The sequence below is a fragment of the Lagopus muta genome, chromosome 3 (genome assembly GCF_023343835.1).
Source record: "Lagopus muta isolate bLagMut1 chromosome 3, bLagMut1 primary, whole genome shotgun sequence".
In the NCBI taxonomy this organism is placed as follows: Eukaryota; Metazoa; Chordata; class Aves; order Galliformes; family Phasianidae; genus Lagopus; species Lagopus muta.
The window spans coordinates 18,341,757-18,355,894 of NC_064435.1; the positions used below are offsets into that span (position 1 = coordinate 18,341,757).

Here is a 14,138-nt window from a genome sequence, read left to right on the forward strand (position 1 = left end):
CTCAATCTACTGCCTCAGCAGGACAATGGAGAAAGTAAGATGAAAACTTCTTTGGTGAAGATAAGGACAGAAAATTGCTCGCTGCTTATCATCATAGGCAAAAATACTCAACTTGAGGAAGAGTACTGTAATGCCAATTAATAATAGTAGGATAGCGAGAACTAAGTAGGCTACTCCACAGATATATCCTCTTTGCAAATCTATTGGTAACTTCCTGTCTCCTTGATACTTGCTAACCTTTGTAATACATCAATTCCGACCGGGTCCTTCTAAAACTGTGGTGATGCCTCCTAGAATTTACAAATACATACATCTCAAACATCAAAATATCTGTATAGAGATCAATTTCAATTTTTTTCAACCACTGTTCCCTATTAAAAGGCCAATTCAAGTCATTCTGTGAGTATCAAGAACTTCAAACAAAAAGAAAGCACTGCATATATTAAGGTTGAGAGCCATTTTTTTTCATTTACGATAACATAAATTCCTGTTAGGCATACATGAAAAGATGTTACTATTTAATCCCATGACGAAACTGAAACTTGGCCTCCCAAGATAGGTCTGATAGGTTCCTTTAGAGAGGAGTCATGTTCAGTTCCAGAAGTGATTATACCTCACAGCTGTTGCACGCACACTTACCTACAAAAATATTGATACTTGCTTCTCTAGAATCTATGCAATGAAAAACAGTATATCAGCAAAATCAACCATCATAAGTAATTTTATTATTTTCATTCTTGATTTTATTTTCACTTCTGAACTATTATTCAGCATTTATTCTCTTTCATTTGAATGAACATCTTCTTTCAGTCTGACGTACCTAGTAAAATTTGTTTTGTTGATACAGACCATGCTAAGGTGAAAGATAATTGCATAAAGCATTAAGATTACAGCCTTCAGCTTTAAAAAAAAAAAGGAATGTAACAGGGCAAATGGTGATAACATAAGCAGACACCAGATTTCTGCCAACACTACAAAGGAGAGATCTTGAGGGAAAACTAGAGTTAGAATTCCATTTACAAAACAGCAGATGCAATACTTTGGGCTTAAATTCAAGTACATATGTACTCTTCTAGTTTAAGCTTGCTTTATAAGAATGCATATTTGAAGCATATCTTTTGCTCTTTCCACTGAAGTAAAACTTATTGGCAGTCACCTTTCCTTCTTCTCCAAGACCAGTACTATTTGTTCTACAGCATGCAGGGTTCCAGAGTGTCAGCTGTTACATATCAGTGCAGACTGATTGAGTTCATTTGCTCTAGCTGAGTTTAAATAAAAGGATTTAGAAATGACAGTTATTTCTAATAAATCATCAAATCAGAAGAGAAAGATTTCAATATGTTTACATTGCTATAGCAACACAATTGGGGTATTATAAATGTTAATGTTTTTAATTTATCTTTGAGGTGCTAAATCAAACATCCAGACTTGAAATTCAGCTACTGGAAAATTCACTGTCAACCTACAAGCTAGAAAAACAGCTGCTACAACAGACAAATGAAATCCTGAAAATTCATGAGAAAAACAGGTAAGAAACATTCACTGATGTCTTAAACTTTTTCTCTGTTGGTCATAACCTGGTTTGTCCATACGGTATTATAAGTAACTGATGAAATAAATACATTAAGTTGAAACCATAAGTAATATTTATGTAATGGTTGAAAAAGCTAGTGTGAAGTTACACTGTGCTAGCTCCTGTATAATACAGTTGATTTCTACTACTTTTCATTTGCACTGTGTAAAGTAAGTCCATATCTCAATTTGTTTCGTGATAACTCAGTCATATAACCACAACTGAAAGACATAAGGATAATTTGGATGAGTATTTTCAAGCAGACACATAAATTATGAGATCATCAGCTATTTTTACATGCATTAAAAATAGAAAATCTTCAGTAGTTCAACTAAAATAAATGGTTATGATGATCTAACGCATAGAAGAATCTTTCTCTTTGCAGTAATTATAACATTTCATTCTATATTGCATCTCGGATCCATGCGTTTTTTATTAAAAAAAAAAGTTAATTACAAAATTTGGGTTTTATGCTGAAATTCAAGAGTGAAAAAAACAACAGTTCAGCAGCACATAGCTTATGAAGCAGTAAATCTAATGTTGAGAAGAAATTCCAGTGTTGTTCCTTTCTGTACTACAGTTATCTTCTTGAATTCTGCAAATGCCCTAAATTCAGCATTTGCAATGTTGACTTCATACACCAACCTGGACTCTCTTCAGCTCCTCCACTGAAGTACACAGCAACTGAGGCACTGACAGTGCAAGTCATCTACACAGCAATTCAAGAATGAACTGATGGCTGAACATGTCTAAAGCTTGAGTTTGGTGGCTTTTTGTGAATATCTAAAACTGTGGCACTTAGCAGTCCAGGATCTCAGAGCAGGGATGTTGGGATGACCTTCATTGGCCACCAGATGTCCATTCAGTTGCACTCTTACTCTCTCTTCTCAACTGAACTGGGAGAATAAATAAGATAAAAAACTTTGTAGGTTCAAATAGATAGGGAGACCAATTATTGTATGGGCAAAACAGACTTGACCTGGGGAAGAATTAATTTATTTCCAGTTGATGTTGGTTTGAATGTTAAGGAAAAAAAGAAAAAAAAAAAAAAAAAAGATAAACAAAAACACTTTTCCTCCATTTTTCCCCTTTGTTCCCAGGATCAGTTTCTCTCCTTCATTTCCAACTCCTCTACCCTGAGCAGCACAATGGTCAGTAGGTGCTCGGGTCAGGACATCACAGTTTGTCTCTGCTATTCTTTTCTTCTTACCATTTCTCCTGGCTCCTGCTGGGTTCCTTTCCATGGGCAGAAATACTTCAGGACAGGATTGTTTGGCTGTTGGGGTACACCATGGGCTGCAGAGAGACAGCCATCTTCAGCATGGATCTCTCCGCAGGCTGTCTAGAAAGTTCTGTTCCAGTGCCCGTGCACCTCCTCCCCTGATCTTCACAAGCCATGCTTTCACAGGGTTGTTTGCTTCACATTTTTATCTTTGTCCTCACTGCCATGGGGACTGGCCATGTCTGACAAGGGGCTGCCCTGTCCTCTAATCAGAGGAGCCCTGTCAGCCTTCTATTCTGCAGTCCCAAGCCCAAAATGGGCTCGGACATGGACGGGGGGGGACATGGACAACTCTGTCTGGTAAACTAAGTTTCATACTCCTGTCTCTGTAACAGCTAGGTTTAAGCAGAGTGGACAGAGATTATCAATAGCATGAAACAACAGGGAGAAGGCAAACAACAGGGATCCAGATAATAAAGAGAAGTAGAAAATGTCATTGCGAAGAAATATGTTTAGCCAAAAATAATATGCTGTAAGTGCTACCAGTTATGAAAACTGGCATTCAGTTGTTATAAAGAAGGGGATTCAATTAATTATTTCCACCAAATGTTTGTTTTGTTTTGTTTTGTTTTCTGGAGAAACTGGATTACATTCAAAACTCTTGAACTCCATGTATTTCCTTTGGAGGTAGGAGTGGTTAAGTATGGAATTATCTTGTACTCCAGTTCCTCAGGAGTTAAGTAATTCATCTCAATTGTGCTTTTGGGATATTCCTGTAGTTGGTGGAAAGTGTTATCTTGCTGTTGTGCAGGAGGCAAGCTTACATGTTTTACAGACCGATTTCAATTTGAGATTAACCCAAATTTTGACTTTTAAGTATGTAAATACTTGTATTTTTATCTGTTGCTATCTGTTTTGCAACAAAAAATTATTCACTGATCCTGATCCAGAGATTGAGTCATTCATGTGATGTCTTGTGTACCCAATAATCTGAAATTATTTGTCTTAGCAATGTGTCAGGGTGTAAAGCCTTCATGTCAGTAAACAAATGAGTTTGACTGAAGTTGACCTTTGACTTGACTGACATTATGATGAAATAGTCTATGTTGTGGCAAAATGGTCTGGCTTGGTATTTAGGAAAAAGAGGTGGAGTAGTATGTTAAAAAGAAACATTTAAGAATCCATTATTTCTCTGATAGGTGTTTGTGAATAAAAGGCAAAATACATGGGTTTTCATCATATCATAAAGCAGGAACTTGGCAAACACTTCTCATGTCTTCCTTCTGTGTCCTTGGGACTGATGAAGCTAGCGAGAGGGTAGCATTATTGTTACATTAAAAAAGGAATCATCATCTTATGTATCATCTATTCATAACAAAGAACTGCATAATCTTAGACTTGTAAGTTCTTGATCATGAAATCATTTATATGTGTGTTGTGTTCACTATGGGATGAATTTTGGTGATTTCAGGAGATAATGAGTTAATGAATATAGCAACGATTTTTAGCTTGCTTAACTTTAAACAGTGTTTATTGATTACTCATCAGATGATGTTCAGTAGTAGTTTGCAGTTAAAGTGACTATATATTATATTTTGAAATCAGTGAACTGAGAAATCTTTTTGTTTTTGTTGTCTGCATGGGCTGAAAACTGTTGCAAAGGGCCTTTCTTTTGAAGTAGGTGTACACCACAGTGGGAATGAGTGCAGGAACTATTACAATCCAAAATGCAATCAAAACGGTGCACTGGGTGGAGATCATTTCTGTGCTAAATTTTCTTCCATGTAAAATAAAAATACAGATCTTAATCACTTCCAAAGAACTGTATTTTCGATGAAATAAATACAAAGTATTATAGTAGTAATAAGTGATTGTTGATATATTACGGTACTTTGTATATTATCCTTAAATACAATAAATACTGCTTATCAACAGGGGACTGTTTCATGTTTTTTGACTAGACTCTTTTCTTGGCCTTACTCTCTTTACTTCCTGTCTCTGCTGGGAAGAGCGGCCAACTTTTTTATTTTATCCCACTGAAGTGAAAGATATTCCATAGCATAAGTAGAGTCACATTTGCCCCAGTATCTTGTTTCTATTCAATGCTCTCATGCCATAAATAATTTAGTCTTGTGGGTTCCCATCCACTGTAATGTAAATGGTGGTTTCTTGCATTGCCATTTTTAATCCCACAAGGGCTTTTAAAATGCTATTTTAATTTATTCTTGAAAGATTTCCCTGCTTAAGTGCTCTTTTGAGCCTTTTTCTTTTACTTTTTTTTTTTTTTCCATAGTGTACTAGCTGCTTCTAACTTGTGTGACATTTGTTTCAATATGCAAATATGAAAATAAGTTTCTGTTCGCTTCTGAAATAGAAGAGGAAAATCATAATAGATTCTGGACCACTCCATAGTAAACAGCAGGTATTAAATTTAAACATAAATTCCAACTTGAATTTGCAGAAATCAAACTACAATAGCATTCAATATAAGAACTGTCATCCTATGAAAGATGTACTTAAAAATGGTGAATTTCCATTTGACTGTGTGAAAGATGAGGAAACACAGTATGTGTGACTTTTTTTTTTTTTTTTTTTTTTTTTTACAAGCTGTGCATATGCAAGAAGGTAAAGTCAGGTTCACTTTATTCACTTAATTTTTGTGATTTCAGTGGAATTGTCTTATAACTGAAATAAAAAATAGGCTGAGGCTAAATAACCTAGCCTGAAGAACTATGGGGATACCTTTTTATAATCCTTGAACCAATTAGCCCATCTACCTAAGTACAGATAGTTAGCACCTTTAAATTCAGGGAAAAAAAAGTCACATAAAAGCGTCTACAAAGCAGTATCTTAATGAGAAAATACTATTACTGCACTCAAATGTAAGCATTTAAATTCTCCACCTGTTTATCTTCCCATACGCTCTTTATAGAAGAAAAACGCATATATACAGTTAAGAATTTTTTTGTAGTGTGATTTTTTTTTCCTTTATTTATTTATTTTTATTTTTTATTTATTGAATAGATTAACAAAGTAAATGATTTTATACATCTTTCTAATAAGTCTTTTTTAAAGGTTATTTTAATGCAGAAGATGTCCATCTCTAAGATCTGGTCTATATCCCACTCCCACATGTTTAAACTGAGGCCTCTGAAAAGAAAGACTTTTTTTTTTTTAAAAAAAAAAAAGCTTTCTGAAACTGCGATGGTCTGGAATGGATTAGTGAATAAACTATGCACCTTATAAGGCAGATTGTCTAAACCAGACTTCCTTCCTCCCCAGAGAGCTACAAGATTGCTTTCTACATGTTCTCCTTCATCACCTTTCAAACCGACAGCAGTTTTTACTGGAAGTCATTCTCTGACTTCTGTATTGGCCTTCTACCTTGTTCAGCATCCTCACAGGGCTTTTTCTGAATTACCTGAACACAGCACACTTGCATCGAGGCATATCACTGGCTTATATCCTGACAAAGCTAGCATATCATTTGTTGAAAATAGATTCCCAGCCTGATGAATCACAGTATGTTGTGCAATAAAAAAAACATGGTTACTTTGGAGGAAAACAAAGAGTTTTGTTTATTATTTAAATGTCTTTAAGGTAATAGTTCCAAGGAGCCATTTTCAAATGGATAATATTGAAACTTACCCATATAATAACATTTCTTTGTTCTTTGTAACTTCACTGTGCTCCCAATATGCTCAATATTTTCCCCCAGGTTGAAAGCTACAATTTAAAAAATATACATACATGTATGCATATGTCTGTGTGTTCATGTATATATAGATATGATGTTTCTAGTGAATACTGACTTACTTTTTTGTGGTTCCATGACTGCTTCATCTGTTTAGGTCTTTAATGTTTTCAGACCTAAAAGAAAATTGTACTGTAAACTTGAAGTAGAAAGGAAGCAGTCATTTCATCATATCAGTGGCGTTTCACATGAAAGAGTGTTGTACAATTATATTCAGTGTTTACAGATCAATCGGTATAAAGACACCCTTCTTTTTAATTTTTGTGAGTTTTTATGTCAATAACAGTCATTAATGAAAGCTAGTAGAAATATTTTCAACTCTGTTTTCATAACGTGTCTCGAAAAATGGATAAAACTTGTTAATCAAGAACTCAACAAAGTTCTTTCTTTATTCTATTTGAGTATTACAGTTTTTTTTATTCTTTCTTTCTTATTTCCATATTACAGTGCTCTGACAACCTTTTAAAAATCCTAAATGTATTATGTCTTTCAACCTGTTTAAAGATTTCTTGATGAGGTTTCTAGGACTTTTTATTATTTAAATGTGCTATAATATATATTAATTTAATGATATACGAAGAAATCTGTCCCTGTTGGAGTCAAAGTCCTTAAGAGCAGCTTTTCTCATGCTGCTTAGAATTTTTTTCCTTTTGGAACATGCTAGTGCAGAAGTCTCGAGTTTATTTAAATTTTTGCTTTTGTTCATCAGAGATTTTAATAAGTTTCTCATTGATTCTTAGTAAAACCAAATTAAATGCAGTTGTTATGGATTTCTCCTAGGAATATAGGGAGTGGTCCTATCCTGAGAACTTACTCTTATCTGTGGTATACTTGTGGCTATGGAAAGATCATTGCATAAATGCATATGCATTCCTTAAAATAGCTTAGTTTTGCAATTTATAATAACAAGAATTTTAATCTACATAGAAAACTGTAAAGAAACCAAGTGTCTTGACAATCCCTTCTTTCCACCACATGTTCTCAAAACGCCACTCATAAATATTAGGATATATTATTCCTAAAGCTGTAAAACATCTGTTTGCTGTCTGTCTCTGTACATGCTAAATGGAAAGCTCTAAACGTTGTCAGCTTCCTCCTTCTTGCTTGACATGTCCACTGTTATTTCAAATAAGACTGCCATCTCCATAGGTTTGCTGCATTCTTAGGGCTATGGTAGGAAACAAATAACACATATTGTGACTGTCAAAGTCTATCTTTGAAATGAAATCATTAAGATATGGAAATCATTTAAATTTGGATGTGGACAAGAGTTCATCAAGGAGATGCCATGTACTGAGACATGGACAAAGATAAATGGAACTATTTTTATTTTTACCTACTGTTTAACTGTACTGTAATATGGATATGGCTTTTTTTTTTTTTCCACATTGTCTGAATGCTTTCCACAGATTGTAAGAATCATAGAATATCCTGAGTTTGAAGGGTCCTGTGGTAATCATAAATCCATCTCTGACTCCACAAAAGGCAACCTAAAAATTTAACCATATACATAAAAGCATCATCTATACAGTTCTTAACAGACTCAAATGCAACAGCTTCTCTGGAGAGCCTGATCCAGGCTGATCCACTTTCTCAATAGAGATTTTTTCTAATATATAATCTGAACTTCCCCTGATGCAGCTTTCAGACCTAATGCTCTGCTGTCTGTCACCAGAGAAAAGAAATCAGCACCTCCTTCTCCTGTCCTTCATGAAGAAGTAATGAAACCAACTCCTAGTCGCTTCTAAGCTCAAATAACCAAGTATCCTCAGGCACTTCTACGTCATGCCCTCTAGACCTTTTGCCATTGGTCTTGCCCAAAGCTAGACACATAATAATTTTTTCCCTTACGCTGTGTGATACGCAGCACACAGCATTTAAGATGAAGCTAAACCAACACTAAATATAGTGGGACGATCACTTTTTTTTGACAGGTTAGCTATACAGCAGTTAATGCATTTAATTCAGTTGGGCCCTTTTGGCTGGCAGGTTGACTTATAATGAGGTTATCATCAGTCAAAACCTCCAAATCCCTTTGCAGCAGTACAGCCACTTGTCCCCCAGTCTAAACATATATCTCAGATTACACCATCCCAAAAGCATAATCCACTATTACATTTCTTATTACATTTTATATGATTGGTTACTCTCTAATGTTCTACCAAGATCTCTCTCAAGGGAATCATTTAATTTAGTGCCATACACAGACTTACTTAGTGTGCGCTTAGCTTCTTTGTCTGGGTCACTGATAAAAAATTTCAAGAGAAATGTCCCTGAAATTGAGCCCTGGGGAGCAATGCCACCAGCCTCATGCTGTCCCACTTACTACAATGCTTTGAGTCCTACCATTCAGTCAGTTGTTTACCAACGATACTACGTATGTATCCAGTTACATGCTGGGCATTTTGTCCAGAAGGATACTGTGAAAGACAGTATCAAAGTCTTTGTTCAAATCTATAGAAATCCCTCATCCACTATCTTCTCTTTGTTCATTAAGTGGGTAACCTTGTCATAAAAGTATATTAAATAAGATGTTAGAGTGGGAGGTAGCCATATCTAGCACCTATTCAAACACAGATTGTGCCCAGGGACTGCTTTGTGATCCAATCTATAGTACACTAGTGTAACTCACAGTCTATCAGAAAAATTAAAATCTAGAGTCAAAAGGAGCATTTTAATAATTTTTGTGAAAATAGGGAAAAACTAATAAATTTTGCATATAAATTTTGTGATTTTATCGAATAGTGATTTATGACTTAAAACAGCTTTGTCATCATAAAATTTTCAAACACGTCAAACTTCCTTGGTTAGTCTGAGCATAACAAAGCTCAAAGACTTTCACAGACGTCCTCCAAAAATCCAAGTATTGTATTTAACATTAGAGTTCACATGATGAAAAAAAAATCTGTGGATATGATAAGATGTGACAATAATTGAGCATCTTTGGTTTTGAAATCCATGCATTTTTCATATTGGAACTTTCTATTATCAAATTCCAGTGCAGAAATTCTTGTTCTGCTTTTGTTACCAACTAATGAGGCTTTAAGAATGAAATATCATGTTCACCCTTGCTTTTGGGAATGAAGCTGAAAATGTGTTTTCCCTCCCCCTCCTTTCATTTCTTCCTCCTCACTCAGATCCCTGTGATTTTCGCAGAACTAGATGTTGATCTTGCAAAGTATACTTTCTTCAATATCTCTGCGAGTCCCCCATTCATACATTTCAGAAAGAGATTTGCTGTTTGATTTTCTTTATTTAGTGAGGAAAAAAAAGAAAAAAAAAAAACTTTTATATTACTCCAGCTTGTACAGCAAATCCAGGACCTGAATTTAATCCTTGCATTGTTATCATTTGTAACAGCTTATATTAAGGCTCTGTGATATCTAGTAGAAACAACTCCATATGGATTTTATTACATTCTTCAGTTAGGTTAAATGACCTGAAATTATGCAGGCATTTTGCCACTGATCTATTACCCAGAAGTAAAAACAAAGGTGGGGGAAGAGTGCAAATAAATAAAATCTAGAACTGTCTTGGACAGGAAGCAGTTTGTTGGGAAGTTTGTAACAACCAGTTGGTTTTGAGCATGAGAAACACCTCTTTTGGCATTTACAGTAGAATTACCAAACAGAAGAAAGTAGCAGAGAAGACAAATTTATTTATTTATCTGATATTAATAAAATCTTTCTCTTAAGCTCCCAGTTGTGGTATTTTACCATTGATGGGCAACTAACAACTACCACACATTCTCGTGGTACATACTACAGGCTTTCTCCTCATTTTATATTAATAACAGACTAGAGTGGTGAGAAAGTAAAAGCAAACTAAAAAATCTTCCCACTGCAATCACCATCTTCTGCTTCCTCCCTTTGAGCAGTGTAGGGAAATGGAATGTGAGCTGTGGTCGGTGCATAATGCTCTGTCATCTGCCCCTCCTACATGACCACTCTCTTCTCCTGCTCCACTGTGGAGTCCCTCACGAAATGCCTTTCTTTCTGAACTGATCCCACAGTGGCTTCCCACAGGCTGCAGCTCTTCAAGAAATGCTGCAGTATGGGAACATACCACGTGGTTCATTTGTTGGGACTGCCCTGCTCCTGCACAGGTCCCTACAAGTGTCAGGTTCCTCAGCCCTTCTGACCCATTTGGAGCTGTTCTCCATGTCTGCAGCTTTGGCCCCGGGCTGCTCCTGCAGGAGCCCTCCATAGGCTGCAGCTCTTCAGGCTACTCTTACTGCTGCACCGTGGCCTTCTCCATGGCTGCAGGTGGAGATCTGCTTTGTGTGATGCCCAGGTGCTTCAGAGAAACAAAATGCTCTACCACAAGCCTCTCCTGGGCTCTGGGAGCTTCTTCACTGTGTCTGGAGCACGTCCTGCCTTTCTGCCCTGACTCTGGGGACTGCTGTTTCTCCCACATGTTCTCAGTCTTCTCAGTTACTTTTGTGCCTTTTTTCAATCCACTCTCCCAGAGGCACAACCAGTGTTGCTCACTGGCTCAGCTCTGGACAGAGGTAGGCTCCTTATGGAGTTAGCTGGGACAGCTCCTGGGCTCTTGAGGAGTCTATCCCTAGCTATCGAAACTCTATTATGCTAACCCAGTGCTTCACCACAGAATCAAAACAAGGGCTTGAAAAAACTTCTTGTTCACTGTTGACAAGTGTTAGCTGTGAAATGTGGAAGCAGATAGCACTCAACTAATACATAATTCTATTCACAGCTTCACAGAGGACATCACATGGTTTTTTCATTGTGAGTTCCACATCCTTTGATAGCTGCTTATACTTACCTACTTCCATTCTGTCATAAAACCCTTCGCAAAGATTTAGTTTACGCTTTTTATTTCTCACCAAATTCAACTACCTATACTAGTAATGTCACTTTCTTCAAGGCCCTTCACTTCTCCCTTTGCCTACATAAGAATTTTCTGCTTGAACCCCTATAATAAAAAATTGTTACAGTCTGTGTGTTTATACACTCAGATGGTTATAATAACTAGACATGTATTTCCATGATCTTTATTTTTAAGCACCGTCTTAAAGCAAACAGTTACAAGATTGAATGCTAGAGATCAGTCGTATTTATCTACTTGACGGAGAATGTTTTGCTGAATTAACAGTTATGAAATTTCAGAATAAATAATTTATGTATTGAATTCTAGAGTGAAAATAAAGTAGCTTTACTTTCTGTGTTGTGAAAAATGTTACCATGAAATAATATCTGCTGATGTTTTATTTTATTTTAGTTTACTTGAGCACAAAATTTTAGAAATGGAAGAAAGACATAAAGAAGAGATGGACACTTTGAAAGAGGAAAAAGAGAATCTACAGAGTTTGGTCACTCGGCAAAGCTACATAATCCAGGAACTAGAGAAGCAATTAAACAAGGCAACAACTAATAACAGTGTCCTGCAGAAGCAGCAGCTTGAATTGATGGATACAGTTCATACTCTAATTACCCTGTGTTCTAAGGAAGGAGGTAAGAAAGCAGTTATAAAACATTACATATACCAGGAAATTTCTTTCTTAAATGCTACATTTGTTTTATTTATTTATTTATTTTTAATATAACTCAGTGAGCTTATTCGAAGCAAGAGAAGAACATGGAGGTATCTAAGAGATGAGTAGATGTGGTGCTTAAGGACAGAGTTTAGTGGTGGAGTTAGCAGAGTAATGTTATGATCGAACTTGATGATTTTGTGGGTCTTTTCAAACCAAAATAACTCACATGATTCCACAATTATAATCAAGAACAAAAGGCCAGATAAGAACTCACCAATCAAATAATGTTTAGACAGTTCTGAGGTCAACCCTTTTGTCAACAGTCATATCTTATTATTTAAATATCATATCATTGAGTTATTATACTATAACTTTAGCTGCTGTAAGACAAAATTTCACTGACTTCACATTATCAATACGGTTTTGTTCCTTTGATCATCTGCCTCCTGCTTTGACCAAATGCATTTACTGATGGCTACTTTATGAGTGTCAACTCTCAAGTTCCTTTACAGTTACTGGAGAGAAAATAAAGGAAAGTAAGTCAGAATTCCTTACACATAAATGTGTTTTAAAGTTGATGAATTCAGTTGTAGGCACTTAAGGTGTACTAGCCATCCAAAAGAAGAAGCTCTTCCTCTGAACAAGTTTTTGTTTACAGTAAAGGATTGTATTTTTTTTGTTTGCTTGTTTTTCTAGATCTAGTTTATTTCTGAGTACATAAAACACATTATGAACATAAAAAAAAAAAAAAAAACATCTTTTGAAAGAAAGGAATGACTAACCATCTAGGACAATTCTCAAGTTTGATTATGTTAGTAAACACATTTCTTCTAGGCATTGAAAAAGAAATTGAGGCGGGATTTTAGTTTTCTAGTGCTAAAAAAATTACAGACATTCCTTCCATCAGGACTATCCAAGACAGATGGCAGAAAGAAACCAATGTTGCTTGAAGATCACTGTGAGGGATGAAAATGAGACACTGGAAAGAACAGATGAATAACTATGAAAAATTGGGCAAGGTTATATAGGATACAGGGAATAAGAGATGTAAGGGAGAACGTAACAGCAAAGGTCATACGCTAAGATTAACAACTAAAAGGGGTTAAACATTTGTGCCTGATATGCCAAGTAGTGGGTTAAAACTACTACTGGGGAAAGAAAGTTGAGAAAAGAAACATCAAAGAAACCTGAGAAAAGATACAGGGTAAACACAGAGTAACTGTAGATGCACAAGTTCTGCTAGTTATTCAGTGAGTGTGGAAGTGTTAAAGAAAGGTTTATGTGAGGTTAAGTACCAGCACTCCAAGGTCCCCAGCTCGTTTCCTCTTGTTAATTCTAGAGCTCTAATTAATATAAATAATTTTTAAAAATTAAAAAAAATAATTCACCTGCATTGTTACTCAGTGTTTGGTTTAATAGGCAGAAAAACATATCATTCATGATGTTCAGCTCAAGGCAGTGTGGGTTTTCTCTCTGCTGCATATTCCCATGCAACTTGTGTGGCTTAAATCTGAATAGTTCCAGTGGCGAGGATTACATCTCATCCTTTGGAAGTGTTTCCTGCTTGGACCCATGTTGATAGACTACTTTTTTTTTCCTCCTCATATTTATTCTAAGTGTTCCCTTCTGCTTATTCTGTTAGACAGTTCCCCAGCATTTTGAAGTAAATAACATCCTTCATAGTAGGCTGTTCTCATATCACTAAAGAAAAACTGTGATGCAATGCAATTCATTTATCACGTTTTGCAATCTTTTGGCAAAGAAACCTGGCAAAGTTGTGCTCAGTGTTTTCTAATAGAGCTCAGGAGTATTTTAAAATTAATATCAATATGAAGTATATATTATTTTCATATGGAACTTTACTACAAATTCTCTTTAAGATTAGAAAAAGAGTTTCAAAGTATTCCAAATTAGGTTCAAAGAAAAAACAAAACAAAACAAAACACATTTTTTCTAAGATTAGTTTCCTCAGATGCTTCTTATAAAGACTTTGAATGAAGATTTCAGAAGTGGAAGTTTTAAGCTGGGCTCCTGGATCCAAATTCAGACATCTGAAAACCTGAATTTTCAGCAGGTTTTGTTTTTTTTTTTT

General features: G+C 35.6%; 1 protein-coding gene across 1 annotated transcript in view; it reads left to right on the plus strand.

Moving 5' to 3' along the window:
- The window catches only part of ANGPT1 (angiopoietin 1), a 162,597-nt gene that overhangs the window by 77,743 nt on the left and 70,716 nt on the right, over nucleotides 1–14,138 (plus strand). Inside the window, exons 3-4 of the mRNA XM_048939878.1 lie at nucleotides 1,407–1,528; nucleotides 11,791–12,023. Coding sequence (XP_048795835.1) covers nucleotides 1,407–1,528; nucleotides 11,791–12,023 — 355 coding nt within the window. The remainder of the gene's footprint in view (nucleotides 1–1,406; nucleotides 1,529–11,790; nucleotides 12,024–14,138) is intronic.